This window comes from Gopherus flavomarginatus, chromosome 12 (genome assembly GCF_025201925.1).
Source record: "Gopherus flavomarginatus isolate rGopFla2 chromosome 12, rGopFla2.mat.asm, whole genome shotgun sequence".
Lineage (NCBI taxonomy): Eukaryota > Metazoa > Chordata > Testudines > Testudinidae > Gopherus > Gopherus flavomarginatus.
In genome coordinates, this window is record NC_066628.1 from 34,567,730 (window position 1) to 34,592,995 (window position 25,266).

General features: G+C 43.1%; 1 protein-coding gene across 4 annotated transcripts in view; it reads left to right on the forward strand.

The window, feature by feature from the left end:
- Window positions 1-17,762: 17,762 nt before the first annotated feature.
- The window catches only part of TNRC6C (trinucleotide repeat containing adaptor 6C), a 573,800-nt gene continuing 566,296 nt past the window's right edge, over window positions 17,763-25,266 (forward strand). For all 4 annotated transcript variants that reach the window (XM_050919200.1, XM_050919201.1, XM_050919202.1 and 1 more), the window contains exon 1: window positions 17,763-17,860. In XM_050919200.1, the coding sequence (XP_050775157.1) occupies window positions 17,807-17,860 (54 nt within the window). In that variant the 5' untranslated portion in view covers window positions 17,763-17,806. The remainder of the gene's footprint in view (window positions 17,861-25,266) is intronic.

Sequence of the window (25,266 nt, forward strand, 5' to 3'; positions counted from 1 at the left end):
TCTAATAATAAGAGCTCTTGCAAGGACTCTTTAGAAAGCAAGCCTCCATTGTTTGCAAAGCGGCTTGGCAGTTCTGTTTGTTCTGTGTCCCGGTATATAATCCAAAATTAACAGCAAGATTGGTCCAATAACAAGGACAATTACTCAGACAGGATGGCATTTTTATTTTTAATGTAAGTACATTTAATAAAAAAACTTAAAATGTGTTGAAGAACTAGACATTAAATGATGATGTTTATATAACACCTGAATAGCAAGTGTTAGAGAGGAAACTCAGTGTGAAAACTAGCACATCGTTAGCAATAGCAACAGACAAAGCCACAACCGCTAGCCACAACTACAGTGGTTTGCTAGAGAGGGAGAATGAGGGTGCAATTTCGGTGCAACAGAGAAGAAAGAGGTTTGAAGACAGTTTTTAAATTATGGCATGAAGGAGGAGGAGGAGGATAGCATTCTGGGGAGTAGAGGTAGAAGAGGGGAAGCACAATATTTAGGAACAGCACTGGAGGCATGAACACTATTGAAATGAGAAGCTGGTACTAGTAAGGTGTGATGAAGAAAGAGACCTGTTTAGGAAAATAGTGCGGAGAGTAAAGCCAGGAATGAGCTGCCAATATTTAAACAGGGATTCCCGCAAGGTGTGTCCATCCCCTGTCATCCTCCACCCTCTGCCTTGCCCTCTGAGGGCTTGTCTACCCAGAGATTTAGTGTTCAGCAAACCAGATTGTCAATCTACAGCTCACTAGCTAACCACACATTAACTAGCCATGTGGACCCTACTACCATGCATGAAAAATGTCCCTAGTGTGCTTTGACTGCTGTAGATTTACACCTTGGCTTGCCACTATAAGTTTCTGTGTACACAAGCCCTGATAAATGTTTATGAGGGTGCTGCAGAAACCTCATACCTTTCAACTTGACAAGGCCCAAATGTGGAACACACTGTGTGACAGAAACCCAGGATGAGGGGACACAAGTTATTCATTAAGAAAGCCTAAAATAGTGAGGGATTCCCTCCTTCGGCATAAATGACTCTCTAGCTGCTCTTCCATGGTTCATTTATTCTGATGTAAATAATCCTCAGCAACGAAAGTGAGGGGATGCCAAATTTATGTGGGACCTTGCTAACTCTGGGAATTAAATGAGTGAGGACCCTCAAAATTGGGGATACTTGAGAGATTTGTGTGTAGGGGAATGGCCTAGGAAGAATTATTTTCTAGTTTAAAATGCCAGCACTACTTCATAGCCAAGGAAGTAAGAGCACTTGAAGTACAAGGGCCACCATCTGGAATTGTCTCTGAAAAAACCTATGAAGTATTTTGCATAGCACATTGTTTGCCGGTCATGGTATTTGGTGTGTGTGTGGGACAGAGAGAGAGAGAGAAAAGATTGTGAACCTTGAGGGTTCAGCTGACTCTGGCAGGAGTAATCCAGATGTGTGGCACTCCTCTGGAGATAGGGAAATCACCTTAGCTCTCCTTTCAATTTGAGGGTGATCTCTCAATGAGGTACCCTAGTGGACTTCTCCAGCATGTCAATGTGTATAAGGCTGCGGCAACAGCTGTTGTCAGCCATGATTCAGTTTTCTAGGGTAATTACAAATAGCGCTCGGCTGAGAAATTAAACATGGAAAACAAGAGATTGAGAGGCAGAGTGAGGAGAAGACCGGTGAGATGTGCCAGCTGCTGGGCAAAATGAGCTAAGTGTGCTGTATGATCTTGCGAAGACTACAGGGACAACTCAGGTCAACAGGCCCGCATGGAATTGTGGTGCTGTGGGGTGAATATGCCAAGCTTTCACCTCTGGAGACCCAAGTTCAAAACTTGCTTCCAAACAAGTTGAGAGGGTGGGGTTAGGACTGGATTAGCAGGGATGCAGTTGGCTCAGTGTTGATGTGCATTGGCAGAATCTGAGGGGGGAGACTGTTGGTGTAGCAGGCCAGGTTTGGAGATCACTGACCATATACAGAGGGATGTGCTACTGGAATGGCTTTGGGTGTAGCATTTTGGGTCTGAGTGTGCACTGGTAGGGTTGTGTGCATCAGGGAGCTTTTATAGCACTTGTCCATCTCATGCCTTTTGCTGGCCAGTGCATTTCAGCCTCAGCAATACGTTCACTCACACTTGAGCAAAAAATGTTTTTCTCTCCAAGTCCCAGCCACCCATTAGGTCACCCTTCTGTTCCTCTGATCAGTGACATGTGAGCGGATGGGTGGGAAATATACATTGATGTTATACTCTGAGCTTTGATTCTTCTTCTTTGTAATGGTTTAATATTTTGGCTTAGTAAACAATCTGCATATGCAAAACAAAACCTTACAACCCTCCCCAGCACTGGCTGGCTCCTTTGAGCTCATCCCATTAACTTCCTAAGAGCAAAACCCTTTTGAACAGCCATTTCGAAATCTGTGAAATTGATTTCATATCCATCCTTCTCAGTGAAAGAAGATGGCGGCACAGATCTGTGGGCTCTACTAGCTCTTCTTTCTCCTCTCCCCCCTCCCCGCTTTCTTGCTTTAGTTTTTGAGAGATCCTATTCCCACAGCTCATCTCCATGGTACAAAACAGATGGCTTTCAGTCTCACTGATGCTGTGCCTGGTGCCTGCAGGTTAGCCACACTGACTTAACACACTGTTTCCACCCTGTACCTTCTGGTGAGAAAACAATAGGAAACAAATTTATAACTGCCCCTCCCCAGGTCATTTGCATAGTGCAAATTCCCCCACTACTTTTCATCCTCACCCCCTGCCCACGAATGTCTTCATGTAATTAATTAATACAGCATTCATCAGCGCTTAATTCACGTTCCTGTAGTACACCAGGATGGCAGGGGAAGGCAGGGGAGGGGACCCTACAGAGGAGGACAGTAATACACTCCAGCTTCACCGTTCTATCGGTGGAACTTAATTAGTCCCCATGATAATATCTGATCATTTCCTGCAGCCTTTGGATCACATGGTTCAAAAAATTTTTAGTGCACCCTAGTGTATAGCCCGTTCCAAACAAACACCGCAGCATCTTTCCCTTAAGAGTCAGTGCACAGGTTTTGCTTTTGGATTTTTTGGGGAGAGGTCGGATAGGGGGAATGTATGGAGGGGCAGGACAATTTGTTGTAACAAAGCCCCCTCTTTCTTTCCAACTTTAAACTCACAGTGTTGAGATTGGTGAGGAAAAGAAGCAAAATAGCCTGATGCTGCCTCCATAGATATAGTCTGTCTCTGGGTTTTGACATTAGAAATGGGCAAGGTATCTGGTGTGCCAGAGCTAAAACTGTGTCAGGCTATAAAGAGTCCAGTATATTCATTTTTGCTTATAGCTGTTACTACTGGTATTGCAGGCTTGCTATTATTTTTTCTTTTTTAAAACATGACCTGCTTTCATATGCAGTACCTCCAATATTGCAAATTCTTACTTCTTTTGCCCTGAAGGGGATCACAGCTGGAAATCCAGCGAAGGGGAACGGAGGGCAAGTGGGCCCGCACTTTTATTTTTTGACTCTGGCAAAATAGCAAACTGGGAAAAAAAAAAAAAAGAAAGAAAATTTAACCAATGTGGCAATTTTAAGAGGCGAGCATAACTTCTCAAGGACCTTCTGCAAAAGCGTCCAGTCGGTGAGGTAATTTCCTGCTGGTTAATTAGCATTGGTTTACAGAGCGCATTGGAATTTAAGGATGTGGTTTTTCTAATTTCTTTAAGCTTGAAAAGGAAAAAAAAACCAACCCCAAAACAACAACGTATGCCGGCAGTCCATTCCTTGGGAGCATTCAAATGAGGTGGGGGCAGAGGCTTGTAAGTATGGACATGAATGCCAGTTGCTAATGCAAAAGGGTATGTCTTTTATTTGCACGTTGTCTTTGGAGACAGACTCACTACTCTTTTCCCCTTAAAACAAAACAGTCCCCCTTTAAACATTTTGTATGGTCAGCGACTGCGAAATTCAGATTGTCTGGACACCACATTTAAAATAAAATAAATAAAGGGAGTGGTAGATGGGAGAGAGAGGGTGAGGGAGAATTGGTGTGGGGGGGGGTGAGAAAAACAAAAGCGGAAAATATACTGCCTGGCATGCCGAGATGTTTAGCGGTGGATCAGGCGCCTTGCCAAGAGTGCACACAATAAGCAGTTGTAGCATGCACAGTGCCCTTGTCTTCACTAATGGCAGCTGCAAAATAAAAAGTCGTGAGCACTGATTACGATGGAGGGCAACGCGTTGGGGAGGGGGTGAAAACGGGCAGGGGTGTGGGGATGCGGAAATATAGACAGGCAGGTTTGCGTGTCTCCCTCTCTCTGCCCCACTGTTTCCCTTAGATCCAAAATGGCTGGCGATGTTCCCTGAACACACACCCACCTCCATTCCCCCCCCATTTTCTTCTCTCTCTCTCTCTCTCGTCCTCCCCCCTCTCTCTTTTCAAGGATCTTGGTGTTAATGCTGTAGGTCTTTAGCTTGAATGCAAAGGCTGTTTTCTGTCAGTTCGGCACACCAGCCTGTGAGATGCCATCTCGCTCACATTCTTCCCAACGCTAGACAGAACTGAGGAATCTGAAAGGCATTATTGGTGCTCCAGCAGCCTGACGCGCCCTGTGCACTTGACTCGCTCGATTTGCATATGCAATGCAGCCATACTTAATGAGTGTGAGTAATTATGCCAATCATAGGGTTGGTTTGTGTGGGGCGGTATTTTTTCCCCCTTCCTCCCCTCTTTATCCCCGGCCTGCGGCATTGAAACTTAGCTACCTCTTTGGCGGTGGACTTAGGAGCGAAGGGGGAGGGAAAAAAGGGGGTCAGTTGGCACAGCAACTGTTGTTAAGGGAGAATAGGAGGCTTTCTTAGATACAGTAGCAGCTGCCAGCCAGAATAGCAAATACGAGAGACTTGGCACCACTCCAGCTTCCTGGAGGGTTTCAGAGGGATGGTATGTTTGAGGGTAAGACTAGCTAATTAATCTTCCGGCAGGGAACAATGTAATATCAGACAATTACAAAGACAGAATGAAATGACAATAGTGGGAAGGCTGGCATATGAATTTTTCAAAGGGTCCATTCCTCAGCCCACTGCTGTATACTTTCTATGTGGGAAAAGCACGGACTGCACTTGCGTTTTTGTTTGAATTGAATTATATCCATTTAAGGGAGAGGCTGGCGGGGAGGGTGGGAAGCTAGACTTGATTGCGTAAAGGTTTTCAGAAGAGAAAGGGAGAATTGTTCTAGTTGAAATGGTTCCCCACTCCACACGCCATACGCAGGAGGCAAAAAATGTGTTATCAGCAACCCCACAAGTTTGTGGGTTTGGGTTTTGTTCCCCCCATGCCCATCCCTCTGGTTGTCCTGTGATGATGCCATGGTGTGAAACAGAGATGCCATTTGGGGGGGAATGGCTGGCTGGGCTGAGGCAGTAAAGCCTCTCTCAAAGCCTCGCTAGTTGCTGGAAGTTATTGGGGAAACACACCTACTAGCCCAGTGGCAGTAATTGCCAATAATTAGCTGTAATAACTGTTACCTGCAGTTGGGATGCTGTGATGAATAAGGCAGCACAAGTCACATGTCAGAGGCTCCCCATCTGCTTATTTGCAGTGGGGAAAGTATTAAGAAAGTCTCATTTATCCTATAGCTTAGAAAAACATCAGCAGGAGTTCACGGTCTCTCCAGTATTTGCATGAGAAACCACTCCCTCCCCCTCCTCCCTTTTTCAGGGCTTTACGGCTAAGCTATTGAATCTCCCTCCAGGCACTGCGAACCCAGGATGAAACTTAATTCAAAGAGGTCTCCATATAGGAATGATTAAAAATGAAATAAAAACAAAATTAGTCAAATTCTGTAAATGAAATATATATTTCTGGGGCTCAGGCTGAGCTTTGTCAAGTGATCACTTCATAATGTGGCCTTTGCCATGTGGTTGGCACCAAGGGGGATGCTTTGCAAAACTGCCCCTTGGCAACTCATCCAATACAACACAGAAGAGAAAAAGCTTGTTGGATCTATTCCTTCTTGGTAGTCTCCCTCGTATGTGAGGGAGCTGTTTGTTTGGTGCCTATGTACAAAAGGTCAGATGTCACAGGCAAGGCTTTTTAAAAACTTTTACAAATTTCTGCTCACCTGTGGTAGGGAAACAGCTCTTGGGAAACCTTTCTCAACTAACTGGGTACAGACAGTGGGATCTGTGAGTGCCAATTCTCATGAAAGTTATTGGATTTAAGGTGTTGTAAAATAAAGGGAAATTTAAAAAAAGGTTGCATGATTATTTTTTAAGGTAAACTAATAATGAAAAATGTCCGATTGACAATCCTGGGGCCCAGTTCTCCAGGCTGCAGAATACTTGTCTCTCCTTTTGATGGCAGGGAAATAGGGTCTCTGGAAGTAGTTCGCTGCTTATCGACAGATACCTCACAATCTGTAGCAAAGCAAGTCTCTCTCCACACCACTCCCTGATGCCCTGCCCTAGAGGGAATACCTCGAGAGTGAAAAGAAAGTTCAGTCTCCACATATGACACATTCATTCCTTATCATGTCACCTGAAGACCACCACCAAAAGCGCTGTTGGTGGGTTTTGTAATGTTGACATTTGTCCACCAGCAGCGAGGTGGAGACCTTCAGAGACAGTGGAAACTATTGCTGCCTTCGTTTCATCGGGATTTTCTCAACAGTGACTCCACCAAAAGCCTTTTGGGACAGTTTCTTGTAAGGGTGAGTAGCTTTTTGTACAACTTGAACAAAGAAAAGGAAATGTGAAGCCAACATTCTCTTCGAGCACAGTTTCCCTGATGAGCTATGGGGTATGCAGTCTAAAAGCTTCTCCATGCCAGCCCTAATTGCTCTGGGCCAGCTCTAACGCCTTCAGCTCCAATCCATGAAACTGAAGTCACAGAACTGTGAAGAAAGGATCCAGATTACTGAAGAGAGAACCTGAGAAGGCATCATTCACATCATATTTTGTATTTATACAGATCCTTTCTTCTGAGGATCTGAGAGTTTTTTCACCAGAGGGTATTATTCCCATTTTACAAATAGGAAAATGGAAGGCCTGAAGGGTTAAGTGAGTCCCCCTAAGGCTGTGCAACAACTCAGTGGCAGATCTGGGAAAGAGCTGGTTATATCTCACTTGACGTTTATACCATACGTGTCACCAAGGTAGCTGATCCCAAGTCTTCCGACTCCCAGTCCTCTGCTCTACCTCTTACACCTCTTAATCCTGACCTGCCCATTAGAAGTTCAATGAAATCCCGGGACTGCATATTTGGGCCTTCCAAGATCAGCCTTTTCAGAAGATGGGCAGACTACCATACCAGCTTCTGTACAGGTGCAAAATACCTCAACTAGCCTTTCTCAGGAATCTGATGCTTTTACTTCAGGGCCCTAGCTGGAACCAGGAAGTGGAGAGAGAAGAAAGCAAAAGGAATCTGATCATTTTGATAGTCAACAAAAGGGTACATTTGGGTTTGGTTTGAATCTTGGGGAAAGGTTTGTGATGGTCTGTACTTTACCAAACTATTCACCATTTATGATAGTGGATTTTGTACCCTTGGAGTTCTACATACCAACTGACTATTTTCTGGCTTTGCTCTGCCTTTGGTTATGTGTATATCAATCTTGTTGATACCAATGAATCTGGACTTGACTTTCTGAGGGCAGAATTTTCACCTCTATGTTTACAGTAGAGCAGTTTAAAACAAAAACCTGCATGAAATTCTACAGAAACGGCTGCAAATTCACAGGTGTCTTTTGTTTAACTCCAGGTTTGTGCTTTCTGAATTTTCTATGGACATATATTTTTTAAATGGAAAAATTCTAGTTTTGAATTTTTTGTCTTTTTAAAAAAAAACCTCTTCCACCATGTGACTAAACTGACCAATCAAGTTACAAAGGGCCATACATGGCAGGTCCTGCCTGGTTTTTTGCGTGCCCACTTTCACACTACGCAACTGACTCTGACAGTAAAGGTGGGCATATACAACCTGCATTTGGGTGCTAAAGCAAAACAGGTGCACTGTCACTTCCATGGTCATAATCTGTTGCTCATCTGAAAGAGGCATGCCACATGGGACATTTGGACTGGAAATGGAGCCAAATACATAGATACAGATGTATCTAATCTGAGGGTTTTTTAATCCTTTGATATATTTAGGCTTCAGAGCAGTGGATCTTAATCTCAACCTGCTCCATGCTGAGACCCCATTCCCATTACCTTTTCCATACTGGGATCCCCTATCCTATCTAGCCTATTGGAAGAGCAGGGAGACTGCAACCCCGTGACATGTATTTACAACCCCTAGATTGAGAATCCATGCTTTTGTTCCTATAGCTAGCCAGATGAAATGGGTAATCTTAGGGATGTACATTTTCTGCTTGCCACTGAAATGTAAGAGAATTGGTATTCTGCTGAGTGGGGTCTGGTGGCTAGGAAAGGGTTAACAGCACCCTGAATGCCTCCCATTCCTAGAGGGAGTGCGTCTGTGCATTGCTGAAGATCCCCTGTTTACCACAGTGTGCCTTCCTTTGTATCGTGCCGAGCCTCTTCAAGTCAACCACTTGAGTTAGGAAATGTAATTTGTAATAAATCTGTATTACTGTACTGCATTACTGTACAAGTAAATTTGCTTCAGTGGTTGTAAAAATTAATTCCTTATCCTAAACATTATTATATAGCTTTTAAAATGAATTGACTGTGGTTGCTATCTTAGTATGTGCCATTATTGGTAATTAGTGTAACAAAATAATGTTGCTGTAATATATTTCCTTCCTGCCCCTCCCTCCATTAGGAAACATTTCCTATTAGATAATCAGAATTGCAAATGTGATGCTTGCATGCAAACCTCTTGCTTTGACTTTTTTGTTGGAAGACAATCCCACCTGTTCTGCATCTTGGATTGATGTTTTGCCAAGAAGCTTTTGATTATGAATAAGCATCAAAGTCATGGTGCTTCAAGGCCCGATACCTCACGATGCTGATCATTCTTCTGAACTTGGATTCTGTTCAACAGAAGCTGAGGTTACTTAGACCTCCCCGGACCTGGCCCATACTTTGGGTAGCACCTTTCCTACAAAGCAGATCTCAACAGGCTTTCCATGATACATCATACAGGCATAATTTAGGCCTTCAAAAATTGAGCTTTCATTAAAAGTTTCCATCTCTTCTGATGGTGAAGTTATGCAGGGTACTCTTTTCAGCCTGCTGGCAGACAGCCTGAATAGCTCAGGGAGTTGTGATCTGAGAAGAATGGGGGGTTATCTCCGAAACCTAATGGCACATTGAATGTCACTATTTCTAACTATTTCCCTGCTGATCGCTTTTGCTGAACCATCCAGCTGCTCAGTCAGAATTTAAGTACAGAACTTTTTCTCTGCATAGTCTGACCACCAGTTGAACAATGTAAGTGGGAAGCATATAGTACAAATAGAATCACATTCCACATATTCTCTTTATAACAATGGTTTACATATTTGAAGACTGTTATGTCCCCCTTCAGCCTTCTCTTTTCTAGACTAAATAAGTCAATTCTTTCAATCTTTCCTCAAGAGGTTTAGAAAACCTGACCTGTAATAATTTGTGGTGTTCTCTTCTGGATTCTCTCCCATTTGTTCACATCTTTCTTAAAGTGTGATTCTCAAGGTCTTCTCATGGATGGCTACCAAAATGACATGTAGTGGGCAGCTTTTTAGGATTGGTCAGGAAATTGGTTACATTTTCTCCTTCATGTTGGTTTCTTAAGTGAAATTTTGCTCTCTTAGCTAAGGAATTTTTGGGGGAGAACATAGCACTTTTCAAACATTTTGATCAAGTCATCAGAGTCCAAATCACCTGGCTCTTGAGGAAAATTCTAAGCCTTTCAGGACTGCAAATGTCTTTCTTTTTCCAACCATATTTAGGCATTTTATTTTATTTTGCTACACCCCCTAGTTACAGGGCGGCTGCCCCCTGTAAATAAAGTAGGTCCATCTCCTCTCTGCCAGGACAGGTGCTCCTGTCCATTTGGCTAATTAAGAGGGTAGGGGAGATGTTGGAGTCTATAAAGGACTCGGGAGAATCAGAGGCAGGGAGAGGCCTGGTGAATCAGAGTTGCCTGAAAGGGAGTCAGGGCAGGAGAGAGCTGCCAGAGACTGTATGTTTGGGACCTGGGAGAAAGCTGAAGGTAGGAGAACAGCAAGTGGATTTGTTGGCTAATATCCCAAGCCTGAGAGCTAGGGACAGAGGGCTGGAGAGGGCTAAAGGCAGGAGAAGCTGCAGAGGGAGATAGCCAGAGCCAAGGGCCAGGGAAGGCTGAAAGCAGTGGACCAGCGGAAGAGCTTATCTTCTGACGTCTCCGGAGCTGGAGGGTTGGACTCAGAGGAACCATGAGAGGGCCAGGGGGCGTGAGGGATGCTCCCTTGGTAAAGATGATCTACCAGCAAACAGGCTGTGGGGGTTCCCACTGGGAAGAGTAGGATTACATTCCAGTAGGAAGGGCTGGTACAAGAACAGTGGAGGCCTGCCAGAATCCGGATAGCATCAAAGGCACTAGTGTGTGATATAGGGAGTGTTATGAGATGAGACACGGAGTGAGCTTAATGACTGTTTACACTGGAGTGAGAAGTGAACTGTCCGTGTTTGAGTCTTATGTTTTGGACCATTTGAACAATGTTTTATAATAAACCATCCCCAAGGACAGTGTTATTGTGTCAAGAGAGCTTACGTGGAATTACTGGGGATGATTTTTTGTCTAAATCAACGTTTCCACAAAAGTCTTTTTATTCATTGGCATTTTCTGACAGAAAAATTGTTCCGTCAGAAAATTTCCACCCAAATCTTCTTCTTCTATATGATACATCGAACCCTGCTAGGTTCGTTAGTGCTTTTGGGCTCCAGGCCAGTTCCAGCTGCAATGTTATCAACTGACAAATCTTTTGATCTCTGACATGTGGAATATTCCAGATCTTGAAGGTTCCATTACATGATCACCACAGTTTTTAAAGCTACATACACCAATGTAGGTGCTTTTGTCTGGAATTCAAACACAGAAATCCCTCAAGTGGGCCACCATATGAGCATGCTTTAACAAAGATATACAATTCCTGGGGTTAAAATAGGACTTCAGCATTGTCCAGAGTCAGTTTCTGAACTGGTAAAGCCTGAAAGAAGTGAGGAAAAAATTCTAACATATTGGTGATACATCTGCACTAAAGTATCATAATAATTAATAATCATAATACCTAGCCTTTTATAAAGCACTTTTTATCCTTAGATCTCATACTGCTAAACAAATGAGGTAAGTATGAGTTCTGAGTTAATGTCTTCTGTTATAGTGCAGCCCAGATGAAGGTGTCTTATGTATTATCTTGTGCTCTTGCAGTAAGAGAGTTTGTGTGACAGTGGCTTAGGCAGGGGGGAGAAGATGGTTACTGTAACTTGTTTCCTGCTTTTCTGAGTTAAGGGGATGCGTCCCAAGTTTGCTTGTTTGGGGTTTTTTTTGGTAGGAATATACCAAAGTAACAGATATTACAAGAAACTTTAGATCACATTTGGATAATCTTGAATTTTTAAAGTACTTTTCTATTTTTTGTCTCTGGTTGTATGAAAGGTCAGACTTTTTACAATTGCTGTGTAAAGGACAGAAAGATTTTTACATTTTATGTGTTTTTCTGTGAGAAATCTTTGTGATAACTGGCTCATTTTGCTTATTTAGACTTTGTAATTATGTGTCTGAATTTAAAACAAGAGTTTGCAAATTTTGTTTACTTTGTGGACCATCTCTTAAGATCATGATTTACCTTGTGGCACAGCTCCACTCACAGGCTCCTGACCCTAATTCCAGATCTTCCTTGTGGTACCTACAAGGCTAAGACAAGGTAGTAGTGGCACAATATTCTGAAGACAGAATACAAATAAATGATCTTTAAAGTGTTGTGTATGGCTGCCTGGTTCCATCAGTCCCCCCATTTTTTATTATTATTTATTTATTTGTTTTTTGCATCAGTGCTACTTATCTCTGTTCCTTGATTAATCCTGAATCACTTTCTCTTTGCAGTAGGCTCCTACTGCTGTTAGGAACTTTGCAGAGAGAAACCAACTGGGATTAATCATTTTCCACACCAACCTCTTTGAAAACAAGCTGCTTGCCATCCAGCTCCCAGCTTGTTGCAGAGGGGAGATGACTTATCTTGCTCATGCTGTGTTTGTTTGCTCTAGCCTTTTTTTTTTCTGAAAAATTTGTCACTGTTGCTAAAACCGGTTCAGACCTCACAGGTGGCTAATAACAGTGGGAGCCCTAGTGTAAACAGGATTCCAAGTAGCTGCCAGCATTTTAAACCATTGTGTTATCTAAACCTAATCGAAGTGGGTCTACCTGACCTAGTGTTAAAAACACCAGCGTCCACAGTACTACTCCACTAGCATTTGCAACCATTTCTGCTACCACTGGTGTTAGTAACCGTGGGAAATTTTTCAGGAGGAAAAGTCAACAGGTTTTTTTTAATCAATTAGGCAAATTTAAAATGAATTCCCGCCCCCGCCCCTACATGCTAGTTCATGACTGTACCGCAAAGGGTACACTATTCATAGTTCAAGTTTAAGAATTCACCTCTTGTTTCATCTGCCTGTGGTTGTCAGTTCTCTCCCCTTTCCCCTCCCAACATAGAATCATAGAAATATAGGAGTGGAAGGGACCTCAGAAGTGGTGTGCCGAGTCTTCATTTATTCACTCTAATTTAAGGTTTTGCATGCAAGTAATACATTTTAACGTTTTTAGAAGGTCTCTTTTTATAGCTGTATGTAAAGTAAATAAGGTTTTTTAAAATGTTTAAGAAGCTTCATTTAAAATTAAATTATAATGCAGAGCCCCCCGGACCAGTGGCCAGGACCAGGGCAGTGTGAGTGCCACTGAAAATCAGCTCACGTGCCACCTTTGGCACATGTGCCATAGGTTGCCTATCCCTGACCTAGACCATCCCTGACAGGTGATTTTTTTCCAACTTATTTTTAAAAGCTTCCAATGATGAAGACTCCATGACCTCCCTTGGAAGTCTATTTGAGAGCTTAACTACTCTTATAGTTAGAAAGTTTTTCCTAATATCTAACCTAAATCTCCCTTGAGGCTGATTAAGCCCATTACTTTTTGTCCTACCTTCATTGCACATGGAAAACAATTGCTCACCAACCTCTTTATAACAGCCCTTAACCTATTGGAAGTCTGTGATTTTGTTGTCACTCACTCTTTTTTTCTCAAGACTAAACATGCCCAGGTTGTTTTTTTTTTTTTTTTCAACCTTTCCTCATAGGTCAAGTTTTCTAAACCTTTTGCAATTTTTTGTTGCTGTCCTCTGAACTCTTTCCAATTTGTCTGTATCCTTTCTAAACTGTGGTGCCCAGAACTAGACACAGTACTCCAGCTGGGGCCTCACCTGGGCCAAGTAAAGAGGGACAGTTACCTCCTGTGTCTTACAGATGACACTCCTGTAAATGCACCCCAGAATCAAATTAGCCTTTTTTGCAGCTGTATCATATTCAGTATGTGGTCCACTATAATGCCCAGATCCTTTTCAGCAGCTATTCCCTAGCCAGTTAGTCCCAATTTTGTAGTTGTGCTTTTGATTTTTCCTTTCTAAGTGAAGTACTTTGCACTTGTCGCTACTGAATTTCATCTTGTTGAATTCAGACCAATTTGTTAAGATAATTTTGAATTTTAACCTGACCTCCAAGTGCTTGCAACCCCTCCCAGTTTGGCCTCATCTACAGATTTTATAAGCATACTATCTGCTCCGTTATCCAAGTCATTAATGAAAATATTGAATAGTATGAGAGTTGGGATCAACCCACATATACCACGCTAAATACACCCTCTTAGTTGGACAGCAAACCATTTATAACTTATAACCCACCTTATAATAAATTCATCTAGACCACATTTCCCTCATTTGTATATGAGTATGTCATGTGGAACTGTGCCAAAAGCCTTACCAAAATCAAGGTATAACATGTGTACTGTTTCCTCCCATCCACTAAGTCAGTAATCCTATCAAAAAAGGAAATTAAGTTGGTTTGGCATGATTTGTTCTTGACCGATCCATCTGACTATTCCTTATAACCCTATTTTCCTTCAGGTGCTTATAAACTGATTGTTTAAGAATTTTCTCCTGTATCTGTCTAGATTTTGAAGTTAGGCTGACTGGTCTATAGCATCATGTGAAGTAAGAATGGTTGAGAAGTTTTCAGCAGACTTCCAATAATGTGAAAGATCACCTTGCAGCTGAGTTGAAAGATGGAAAATTTCAGTCCAAAGGGAGGATTTTATTTTGAAGAAAGTTATGAGTGAATGAGAATGTGGTTTATCCCTGGAACTGTCCAGTAATCAGAAGTGTACTATTCATTATATATCAAGAAGGGGCAGAAATGCAGGACATCTGGGTTCAATTCTTCACTCTACGTGGCTGCCTTAGTGACCTTGGGCAAGTCACTTCTCTCCACTTTGAGTCCCATCTGTAAATGAGGGTAATACCACTTCTCTTTTACATCTTGTCTGTGTAGGTTGTAAGCTCCCTTGAGCAGGAACTGCCTCTTGCTATGTGCTAGGCCCTATATGTGCACAATCTTGTGTGAGGCCCCTAAGTGCTACTGACTTACAAATAGTAAGTTATCCAGTGAAAACTATTTTGCACTGATACACATAAAGTGTAGTTGCCTTGGTCAGTTGCGCAGTGGCAACATGCGGTTAAAAGCCCTGCATGAACAAATGTACAATTTACAGTCATACTGCATAGATACTACAACAGGTCCAAGAAAGGTCACATAAAGGGAGTCTGGGCGGGAGCTGGGGACATACTGAAGAACACAATTCGCCCTTAATTGAATAGAATGGTCCATTCCCTCGAGAATATATTGTAAAGTTCTCTCAGGTTGGAGGGCCTCTGATTGTGCCTGGCCTTTGAAGTGCTGATTAGCTGGGCTGGGAACACGCTGATAAAAAGTTAATTTCTATTTGCTGTTGCTTTGTAATTGGATGAACACGAAAGCAATTAAATATTAAAACATACAAACAAATAACAAAGTCACTGTAATTAGCCAAAGTTTGATCACTGTCATATGTATTTAGGAGGAGATGATACATCTCAGTAGGTGACATTTTAAATACCCTTGGCCGCTTTGGTGGTGTCTTCAGAGAATGCTGAATAATATTCAGAGGATTTAATTAAACCCCGTTGTAAATCAGCTGTGATGACAAGGAAGTGACAGCCATATGTTGAAAAGAGAGTTAGGCCTCAGCAAGAGATATTAATTAACTATTTTCTATAGGGTTCAACCTAGACTTCTTGCTCTGAGGTTTGAGTTTATGTGAAAGGGGGAATTTGTTGCTGAGGGTGTTCGCTTATCTTCATAAAAAGTTTAATTAAATTTCTGATGTAATCCCTAGACCACTGCCTTTCATCCTAGGATCTAACAGCCCTTTAAAAAGGTGAGCATGTGTTGTTATCCCTATCTGACAGCTGGGGGAAACTGAGGCACAGAGCAGTGATGTAACTAGTCAGTGGCAAACTGGGCACGGAATCCAGTTCACCTGAGTCCCATCCCAGCATGTAGAAGATGTTTCTGCAGAAGAGACTGTACTGAGGGCTTTCACAAATTGGAGGCAATGGATTTATTTTTCATTACCCATTGGCGGATATTTCGAGAAAGGAAACTTTGTGGGCACTGAGATCTGCTGCTCACCACCTGTGTCTGAAGTTCATGGGAGTACGAGATCTTTATCTTGTCAAAGGACACTAGGAAAGAAGCTCATCTGTTTGTGAAATAAATGAAGGAATCCTTTGGGAATGCCGGTGTGTTGCTTTGTGCCTTAAAATAAAAGGGAAAGGAAAGGAACCTCATAGGATTTTCTCAGCTTCGTCTGTGTAAGCACAACTGAAGGCTTGTTTGCCTGTATGTAGTGTTGGCCAAACCTCATAGGGCTAGAATTTCATAATGACAGGCTTTCTCCGGGTATTTCTAAGCCATAAAGTACAGAGGCTCCCCTAATTCTGCCAAACACATGAAGTTAACCAAACTCTTGAATATCAACAAGTTTCATTTGGTTTGCGTTGGAGGTTAATTTTCTTTCAGCTGGTCCTTTTCCCAACTAGTGGTAGGCTGCTTTTTAAGTACATTTTAGCAGACTCTAGAAAGGGTTTAAAAATTGCTTGCACTCTTGAGATTATGGGGAAAAATAATTGAGATATCTAACATGATTGAGCCCGTGGGGCTGTCTAGTAAAAACAGCCAAAGGACTGCCAAAACAAGAAGTGGGTGTAGAGATTTCAGGGGATGACGGAGACAAAACCTAAGATGCCTGTGTTGGAGAAGAGGGACAAAGGGGAGCTATGGTAAAGCTATATGAAATAATGAATGGTATAGAGTGTGCCAGTCAGGTATTCCTGTTTGCCTTTGCCCATAAAATAAGAACAAAAGGGGCAGAAAGTAAATGGCAAGAAACATATGAAAAGAGACAAAGTTTTACACATCATATGATTAATCCATGCCAGGGCCAGTGCAAAGATGTTTCACGCCCTAGGCGAAACTTCCACCTTGCGCCCTCCCCTATCCCCGAGCCCCTGCCCTGAGGTGCCTCCCCCTGTAGCAGCTCCCCCCTCCTCTCTGAGGCGCTCCCCCTTGCAGCAGCTTAGGCACCGCAAGCCTGGGAGGCGGGAGAAGTGAAGAAGCCACGGCGTGCTTGGGGAGGAGGTGGGGCAGGGGTGAGCTGGGGCGGGGAGTTCCCCTGTGTGCCTCCCCCTTCCTTGCTGCAGGTGGCCCTCCCCACACTCCCCTGCCTCAGCTCCCTCTGCCTAAATGCCGGCGGCGACCGGGGCAGCCGAAGATCCAACCGCTGCAGTCTCTGCAGAAGAAAATGGCGCCCCCCTAATCCTAGCACCCTAGGCGACTGCCTGGGTCGCCTAAATAGTTGCACCAGCCCTGATCCATGCAACTTGCTGCTGCAGGGTTTTATTGAGGTTATAAAGCCAAATACCTTTGAAAGGGTTAAAAACAAGATTAGACATTTGTACAAATAACCTTAGCACCTACTGTTAGAGAATAGTGAGATGAGAAATTATTAGGGGTACCAAATTCTCATGCACCAAGGCATATACTGATCACTAGCTGGGTTTAGGAATCAATTTCACTCTGTAATATAGTGTTGCACAATGAGGTATATTATGGGGATTTTACACCATCCTCTGAAATCTGGCAGTAGCCACCACCACCTGGGACAGGAAACCAGATTAGAATGGGCTGTTCTCCTATGAAAACAGATAAGCCGGGCATTTTTACAGTGTCTCTAGCTGAGTCTTATGCTAGTGAATGTTCCTCCACCCAGAGTCCTACTTAGGGGATAACATACAATGGACCAACAACTGGCTTTTGTGAGCGGTTAAACACATGAGGGCAGATGAGTGGGCTCCAGTGCCAGGAACCTTATTTCTACTATGGCAACATAGGAGGAAGTAGAGGGCCTGAGGGCCCTGATTCAGTAAAATACTGAGGCACACGCTTAATCTTAAATGTATGAATAGTGCCACTGATGACATTTTAATTACTCATGTGATTAGTGTTAGGGATGTGGTTAAGAATCTTGAAGAATTGGGGCATAGGTGAAAAATTGTTCATAGGCAGGGCTCGTGAGCAAAAGACAGAGAGTGACTTGTGTAGGGAAAGGAGTCATGTGACTGGACACACACATGATAGAGCTATCAGTGCGGTTTGTGAGAATTTTAGCTGTATTTTGCCTTCCTGTCAAACCAAACCATCTCCCTCCTTTCTTTCCTCCCAGGGGCATCACTGAACTTCAGGGGCCTGCAGAGAATATGAATCTGAATGGCGCTGTGTGTAAAGATCAGCACCGAAGAGTCTGTAGTCCTTCCCAGTCAGGTAAGGTGACCCGTTATCTCGGATTGCCATGCACAGGTCTCCAGCCTACTTTTGCTGCTGGATGTTGTGATTTGCACAGGTGATTTTGCATTCCAAGGGCCTGATTCTCCTCTCACCAATGTAAATTGGGATTAAATGTACACACTGGAGGGAAAAAGCTGTACTATGCCTACACCTCGCAGGACTGTAAATTTAATTGTATCAGCTCAAGAATGGGACTTGGATACCACTGTGGACAGCTCAATGAAGACTTCTGCTCAATGTATGGCTGTGGTCTGAAATGCAAATATGATACTGGCATGCATAAGGAGTGGGAAGGAGAATAATAAGGAAAAATTATAATGCTATTATATAAATCAGCCTCCTCTGGAATACTGTGTGAAGTACAAATCACTCCATTTCAAATGAGAGAGTGCAGACTTAGAGGGGACTCATAAGAGGGTGACAAGAATGATTAGGGGCCTGGAAAAAGTCTCCTATGAAGGGAAATTGGAAAGATTGGGATTAGATTAGAAAGGAGACCAATAGGAGGGGATCTGACACAAGTATATAAAAAAAAAAAAATGATACAGAGGAGGTATCCGGGAGTTTCTGTACTTTCTGTCTCATAACAAGAACAAGGGGATATTAAATGAAATTAAAAGATGGCAAACTCAAAACTGATAAAAGGAAATAGTTGCATATTGTGTGAAAAAGCAAACTGTGGAACTCAGTGCCATAAAATGATGTTGAGGCCAAGAACTTAAAAGATTCAAAGAAGGTTTGGACACTTTATGTGGATGATAAGAATATCCAGAGTTGTTATAGTTATTGTTAACAAAAAAAAAAGTATTGGAAGGGATCTTAAGCGCTGAAATGTGAAGTTTAACCAGTTTTTAACTATTGGGGTTTAGGATGAGGCCAATATCAGAGGCACATTACTCCACATCAGCCCACCGTGGACTTCTTGTGTCTTCCACTGAAGCTCCTGGAATGGTTAAAGACAGGACACTGGTCTAGATGGACCAGTATGGCAATTCCTATATTTCTGTGTTGATTGAAGTTCAGTGGAGTTAGACCAGCATAATCGTGCTATGAAGGAGAGAAGAATCATGCACTATAATTAAGGCTACATTTTAGTCATGGGTATTTTTAGTAAAAGTCATGGACAGGTCACGGGTAGTAAACAAAAATTTACAGCCCATGACCTGTCCATGACTTTTACTAAAAATACCTGTGACTAAACCTTGGATGGGGGGCCCAGCTGGTGCTTTGGGGGAAGGAGATGCTGGGCCATGGCACATGGCCCGTGCCTCCGCTGGATTCCTCACTCATTATGCTGAATTTCCAGACCAGAACATGACAGTTGCTAATAGGGGATATAAAGGAAGCCATCTGAAGTGCACAGCAAGAAGTTTTATGGGTCCTACAATACCCAGGAACTATGCTACATATTCTTGAGCACCATCTACTGGCACTTTATCTATAGATTATATCCAAAACACTACGTTAAAAGACCACTAAGCTTGTAAAGTCAAACACTCAAAAGTTTTGGAATGGAGGAAATAAGATTGTCCATGCAACCTAAATTCAGCCCCTTGTACAATAGAATCTTTAAATACATGATCATGTGCTCTTTTTTGACTTTGCCACTGACCTGCTGGGAGACCTTGGGCAACTCACTTCCCTCCTCTGTGCCTCAGTTTCCCCTCCTTTCTAAAGCACTGAGATCCCTGGATGAAATTTTCAGTTCATATTCTATAGATAAAAAAGCCGAAAGAAAATAATCTTCAAACAAAAGACTGGCCACAAATTTGGATCAAAATCCAAGTGTCCTCACAACATGGAGAAGCTCAGGTCTGAGATTTTGGTGGGAGCCCTGCCATGCTCCGAGGCTTCAGATTTATTAAGCCTTAGATAATTTGCACCATATGTGCCAGTGGAGAGGGCTCTCCAGGGGCAGGGAGAAAGCAGGCTGTCTAGTTTAGGTGAAGAAATGCCACACTGCCTCTAGCAGTTTCATTTAGGGAGCCCTCTTGTGGCAAATGCTAAACATGTCTGAGGCTTTCTTAGAATGCTGGCTTGGTACTTGTAAACAGTAACAAACTAAATAAACCTACAAAGAAAACGTGTCTAAACAGAGAATATTCCCATCTCCCCTCTGGCCACTGTTTTGAGGATTCTCCTTGAACACAGATTAAATAGTGATAGTGAGACAGCAAACTGTTACAGAATCAACAGCACTCCCCCTTTAAACTTGGTGGGAAGAGAGAGGCTTTGGTGATCCCTTAGGAAATTTAGTTTAATGCTGTTCTATAATCTCTCTAGAATCCACATGGAGTCTGTAGTGTGTAGAATGTACTTGTTTTGTACCTCTGCCTTTATGGAGTATGATGATACAAAACATGACTGAATTAATCACTTTCCTTTCATGCACCTGGAAAACTGGCAGGATTTGCGGGGGAGGAGGTGGGGTGAGAGGGAAGGTGTCTTTGTGCTGATAATTTGGACTCATTAAAAATCTGATGGGGGAGCAGCAGTGTTGCTGTTCAGAACACTGTAAGGTGATTTCAGGAAGCAACTTTGGAAACAATCCTAATTGTCCCTGTTTGCTCCAGTTTGATTGCACGGTACATTTCTTTGGAACAATTAGACTGAATGGGAAGGGAATGAGATCTTGTGCCACAACAATTGCCTAGGCTAGGGCTAGTTGTTGCTCCCATTTCAAACCAAAATCAGGTGAGAAAGATGATGGTCCTGCATCTCTTGAGATGGAAAACTGGGTGGAGCATTGTCCACATCTTGGTTAGCATCATTCCACTGAAGGCTCCATTGCTTGTGGCTCATTGTTGTTTTAAATACTGCTCTTGGGGGGTGTGGCAAGTGGCACAATTTTGCACAGGCAATTACCCATTTTATGAGTACAAATCCGAGTGTTGCTCATACAGTGCGGCCACACAAACTCTGTGGGCACAACTTCAGGTAGGTGTCTTCATCGGAATGTTTTTGCCATACAGATATATTAGAATTGCCTTTGTTTTGAGGTGGATGTACAGAATTTCATGACCATAAGAAACTGCTACGAAGGAGAGTAATAAAATATGTTTACCCTTCTATGGCAGGCAAGGATCTCCAACCTTGTACAAACACAAATGAAAGTTTTGCAGCATTATTCCCATTTTACTAAAGAAGGAGACTGAGGCACAGAAAATCTAGTTAGCTTTCCCAAGGCTGCACAGCGAGTGTGGGAAGGAGTCAGGAGAAGTTCTCGTGACTCCCAGAACGAGGCACAAGGACACCCTCTTCTGTCTGGCAATTCGAATGCCATGCCTCCTACCCTTCTCTACACTCTTTTTAACTTCTTCAGGGGCTGGTGACTTTCAGATAAAAGTTGGGAAGGTGACACGAAGACCTTTTAAACTTCCTCCACTTTCGGTCAAATTTCTTTGACAGATTTCTGTATAGATCTTATCTGTGAGTGAAGCTGACAGAACCCTGAGGGCTCCCTGGTCTTTAGCAAGCAGCCTTCTTCCCCTCTCATGCTCTCTCTATTGTCAATTGGGATAAGACCTTGACTGTGACTTTTTCCCCTCCTTTTTCTGATGTCTCTTCCCCACGCCCGATGATGACTGCCTGTTTGTACAAAGTGGAGATGACATCTGCACTGGGAGTTCTTTATTCCTTCCACATGTTATCGTAATAAGCAAAATAAAAATGAACAGCATTAGGTAATGTCATCTGCTTGAAAAACAGGGCTAGGACTTGTACCTGTTGCTGCAGGGAGATGGCCCTGCGATGCTGATTGAAATAATTAAAGCCCACTGAAACATTGGGGACATCTCTGGCTTGGGAATGTCGTGTTAGACTGCAACAGAAAACAGATGTTCCCTACTACATTTATTCTCTAAGTGAAAGTATAGCAGATGCAAAACAACATTAAAATGGTATCAAGGCTGTAAATACTGCTCATAATTACTGCGCCAGCCAGGTAATGTCATTTGCAGCAAGCCGGCTTTCTCCAAAGGATGCTGCAGGCACATCCCGGATGCATAATGTCTTTTAAATGACAGATTTGTGCATTTTTTTCCTCTTTTAACATATGTGTGGGTAAGCTTAAGTGCCCATGGGGGAGCTGAGGAGAGAGCTGGATAGTTAGATGTAAATGTTAGATGGGCAAGATTCTGCACTCGCTGGTAGGAGATGCACTAGGAATGGAGAATGGAGAACAGCTGCATGTTAGTTACAACAATCATCCTGCTGGCAAAGGGCAGGAATGACTCAGGCTAGACAGCCCCAGTGTGGTGTGAAAAAGAGCAGTGTGCGCTCCTGGAGACAGACACAAGTCAGTAGGGTCACTGCTATGTAAGAAGGGGAGAAGCAACGGAAGCTACCCAGGTAGCCTGGTGGCAACAGTGACACCAGAGTCCTAGAGGCGAGGAATATGCAGGAGAGACATAAAACGCTTGAAGGAAAAGGTGACTAGGAATTAGAACAGCATGGGGGGAGGGAGTGAGGGGAACAGAACAGGATGGGGGTGGGGAGGAAGGGAGATGAAATGAAGAGGGAAAAGGAGACTGTACTTAACTTGTTAAATTAAATTAAGAGGGGGGGAGCTCAAACATTATAGTGTAAAATTTCCAGTGCACTCTTTAAAAACAAAAACCAAAAAAACTCAGCATCCCCTAAGAACTTTAAGAATTCAAAAGGACTGTGAGTGGAGACTGAGTGGGGAGGTAGCTGGCATGGCGAGCAGGAGAGGAGAAGTCCGTGAGTTTTTCTCCCTATTAAGAGGAGCTGCAGAAAAGTGTGAGCACCCCTTTATGTTGGGGCAGCAACAGTACAGTTATACTAAAGAAAATGTCTCACAGTAGTTGGCAGACATCTGCCCATCTTAAGGTTTTATACTGCATCCATCACTAGAGTATCTAGGCACCTTGCACATAAAACCAGTAGCAACAAAGAAGCTCCTAATGGACTCCATGGAGTCTCTGGCACGTCTCCATTTCTGGGGTAAAACCTCTATGTGGGGCAGGGTTCCTTTTTATTTTAAAATTATTAATTTACTTTTTTTAACAAGTTATGGTTCTTGTGTGCTGGGGGTTTTGAGTAGAACGGGTGCCAATGTTAGGTATTCTTAGGGTGGAAAAGCCTCTTCAGAGGAAGGTTCTGCAGCATTTCCCAAAGATGGTCAGACTGTGGATTTGCCTGATCTCCTCCAGAAACTTGTTCCATAGCCAGATCCCCTTGACTGGGAATACTTTGACTCCTGAAATCCTGCACTTGATCTTGAAGCTTTATGATCTGGTTTGTTCCAAAAGTGGGCAACTGTCACCATAGTTCATAGATCTAAATTTGGTCTTTAATATAGTTGGGCCTAGTCCATTAATTGCTTCGAATATGAGAAGCAAAGGTTTAAACTGGCATTGGACACTGAGTGGAGAGGCAATGGAGGGATGTGAGCATGGGCCTGATATGATCACAGTGGCTGAAACTACAGAGAAGGTGGGTAGCCACCTTCCATATGAGCTGCAGCCTATGTAGCGTCTTCAGCTTCAGCTACTATGAATTTCTGTAGTGCTGTCTGGAGGTGGATGAATGCAGAGATCACTGGGGTTAGGTCCTTGCCCGTGAGGAAGAGGTGAAGTTTCCTAGTGAGCTGGAGGTGAACTAAGGCATTTTTTAGGTACTGCTTCTGGGTGGACAAACCTCATTCTCCAGGCAGAATGAGAGCTGCAGAACAATCCTTTTCTGAGTTTCCTAGGGACCTTTTCCTTACTAATCCTCTTCCAGGCACTGTGCTCCCCTTTCCTTGTTGTTTTTTTATACTTTTCAATAACTAGCTTGATAAAATGCAGCTTGCAGAACTGCGTCTGTAGCCTGAGAGCTGCTCTTTGTTGTTTCTGTGTAGCACACAGCACTGTGGGCATCAGGAGCTAATGGCTTAAGATGCATCCCAATCTCTAATACCAGCAGGGTCAGGCTATGCGCTACAAAGATGATGCTATCAATTAAGCTTGGACGCATGGCTGATAACCTGCCTGGGGGTGACCCATTGCTCTGCTATAGGTGAACTGGTCAGCAGTTACTTCTAATCCCTCTCGTAGGGCATGGTATGTTCTATAGGAAGATGTAGCCTGCTGTGGGGAGTTTGAAATCTATGGATTTCAATAGTTAAAGGTAAAAAATGCTGCATTTTCTTTTCATTTTCTTTCTTTTACAAAACCTTTGCATTTCTGCAAATGATATTCTAAGGGGGTGGGGTTTAATCTTGCTGTGTGTCTGTATCTCTTGTTAATGGCTATGGAAGTAACATACGTGCACTGAAGTGAGAATTCTTGGGAAAGTAAAGTACTGTATTACAATGTAAGCATTTCTTCACACAATGCAGTCAACCTGTGGAACTCCTTGCCAGAGGATGTTGTGAAGGCCAAGACTGTAACAGGGTTCAAAAAAGAACTAGATAAATTAATGGAGGATAGGTCCATCAATGGCTATTAGCCAGGATGGGCAGGAATGGTGTCCTTAGCCTCTGTTTGCCAGAAGCTGGGAATGAGCGACAGGGGATGAATCACTTCATGATTACCTGTTCTGTTCACTTGATGATTACCTGTTCTGTTCATTCCCCCTGGGGCACCTGGCACCGGCAACTGTCGGTAGACTAGATGCTTGGCTAGATGGACCATTGGTCTGACCCAATAGGGCCATTCTTATGTTCTAGTATGAAAAATCAATGGAGGATTTCTACCCACTTGAAATTTCTTCCAAACTTTATTGTGAATTGCTGATATTTCAGGAGCCATGCTTTAGGGCTCCCACTCTGCTGACTGCAGTCCTTCATGGAGCACGGATAGCGCAAGGAGCAGCAGCAGGATCAGAGAGAACTTGCCTTTCCCCTCCAATGTTTCTCTGACTCTGAAGTGGAAGGGACATTTTATTAAGCCCCCAAAAGAACTTCAGACTGCCCAAGCAACATCTACCTGACCCCAGGGCGTGTGATGTGCAATTACCTAACCATCCCATTGCATCACTCAGAACACTATGATACTGTGTCAGTGTCTTGTGTAATGCACACTGGACTAAATTCACTCAGGGGTCATGCTGGTTTTTGCAATTTGCACCTCCCTGTGCCTGTGTGCATGTGAATGTGGCCCCCACTCTTTGTGACGTGTGCACACAGAGGCCCTCAAACACACACCCACTCAAATATGGTTACAGCGGCAATAGGATTTTCAAAACAGAAAATCCCCTGCTGAATCAAATTATCTAGAGAGATCAACCAAATGTGCATTAACTAATCAAACTGTGATTTCAAATTGATTATTGCAAATTGCCAACGATAATGGAGTTCTCATAATGGGAATAATAAAAAAAAAAGAGGTTGTAGCTGACACCTTGGCTAACCTGTCCTTGGCTGCTAGCTAGAGATG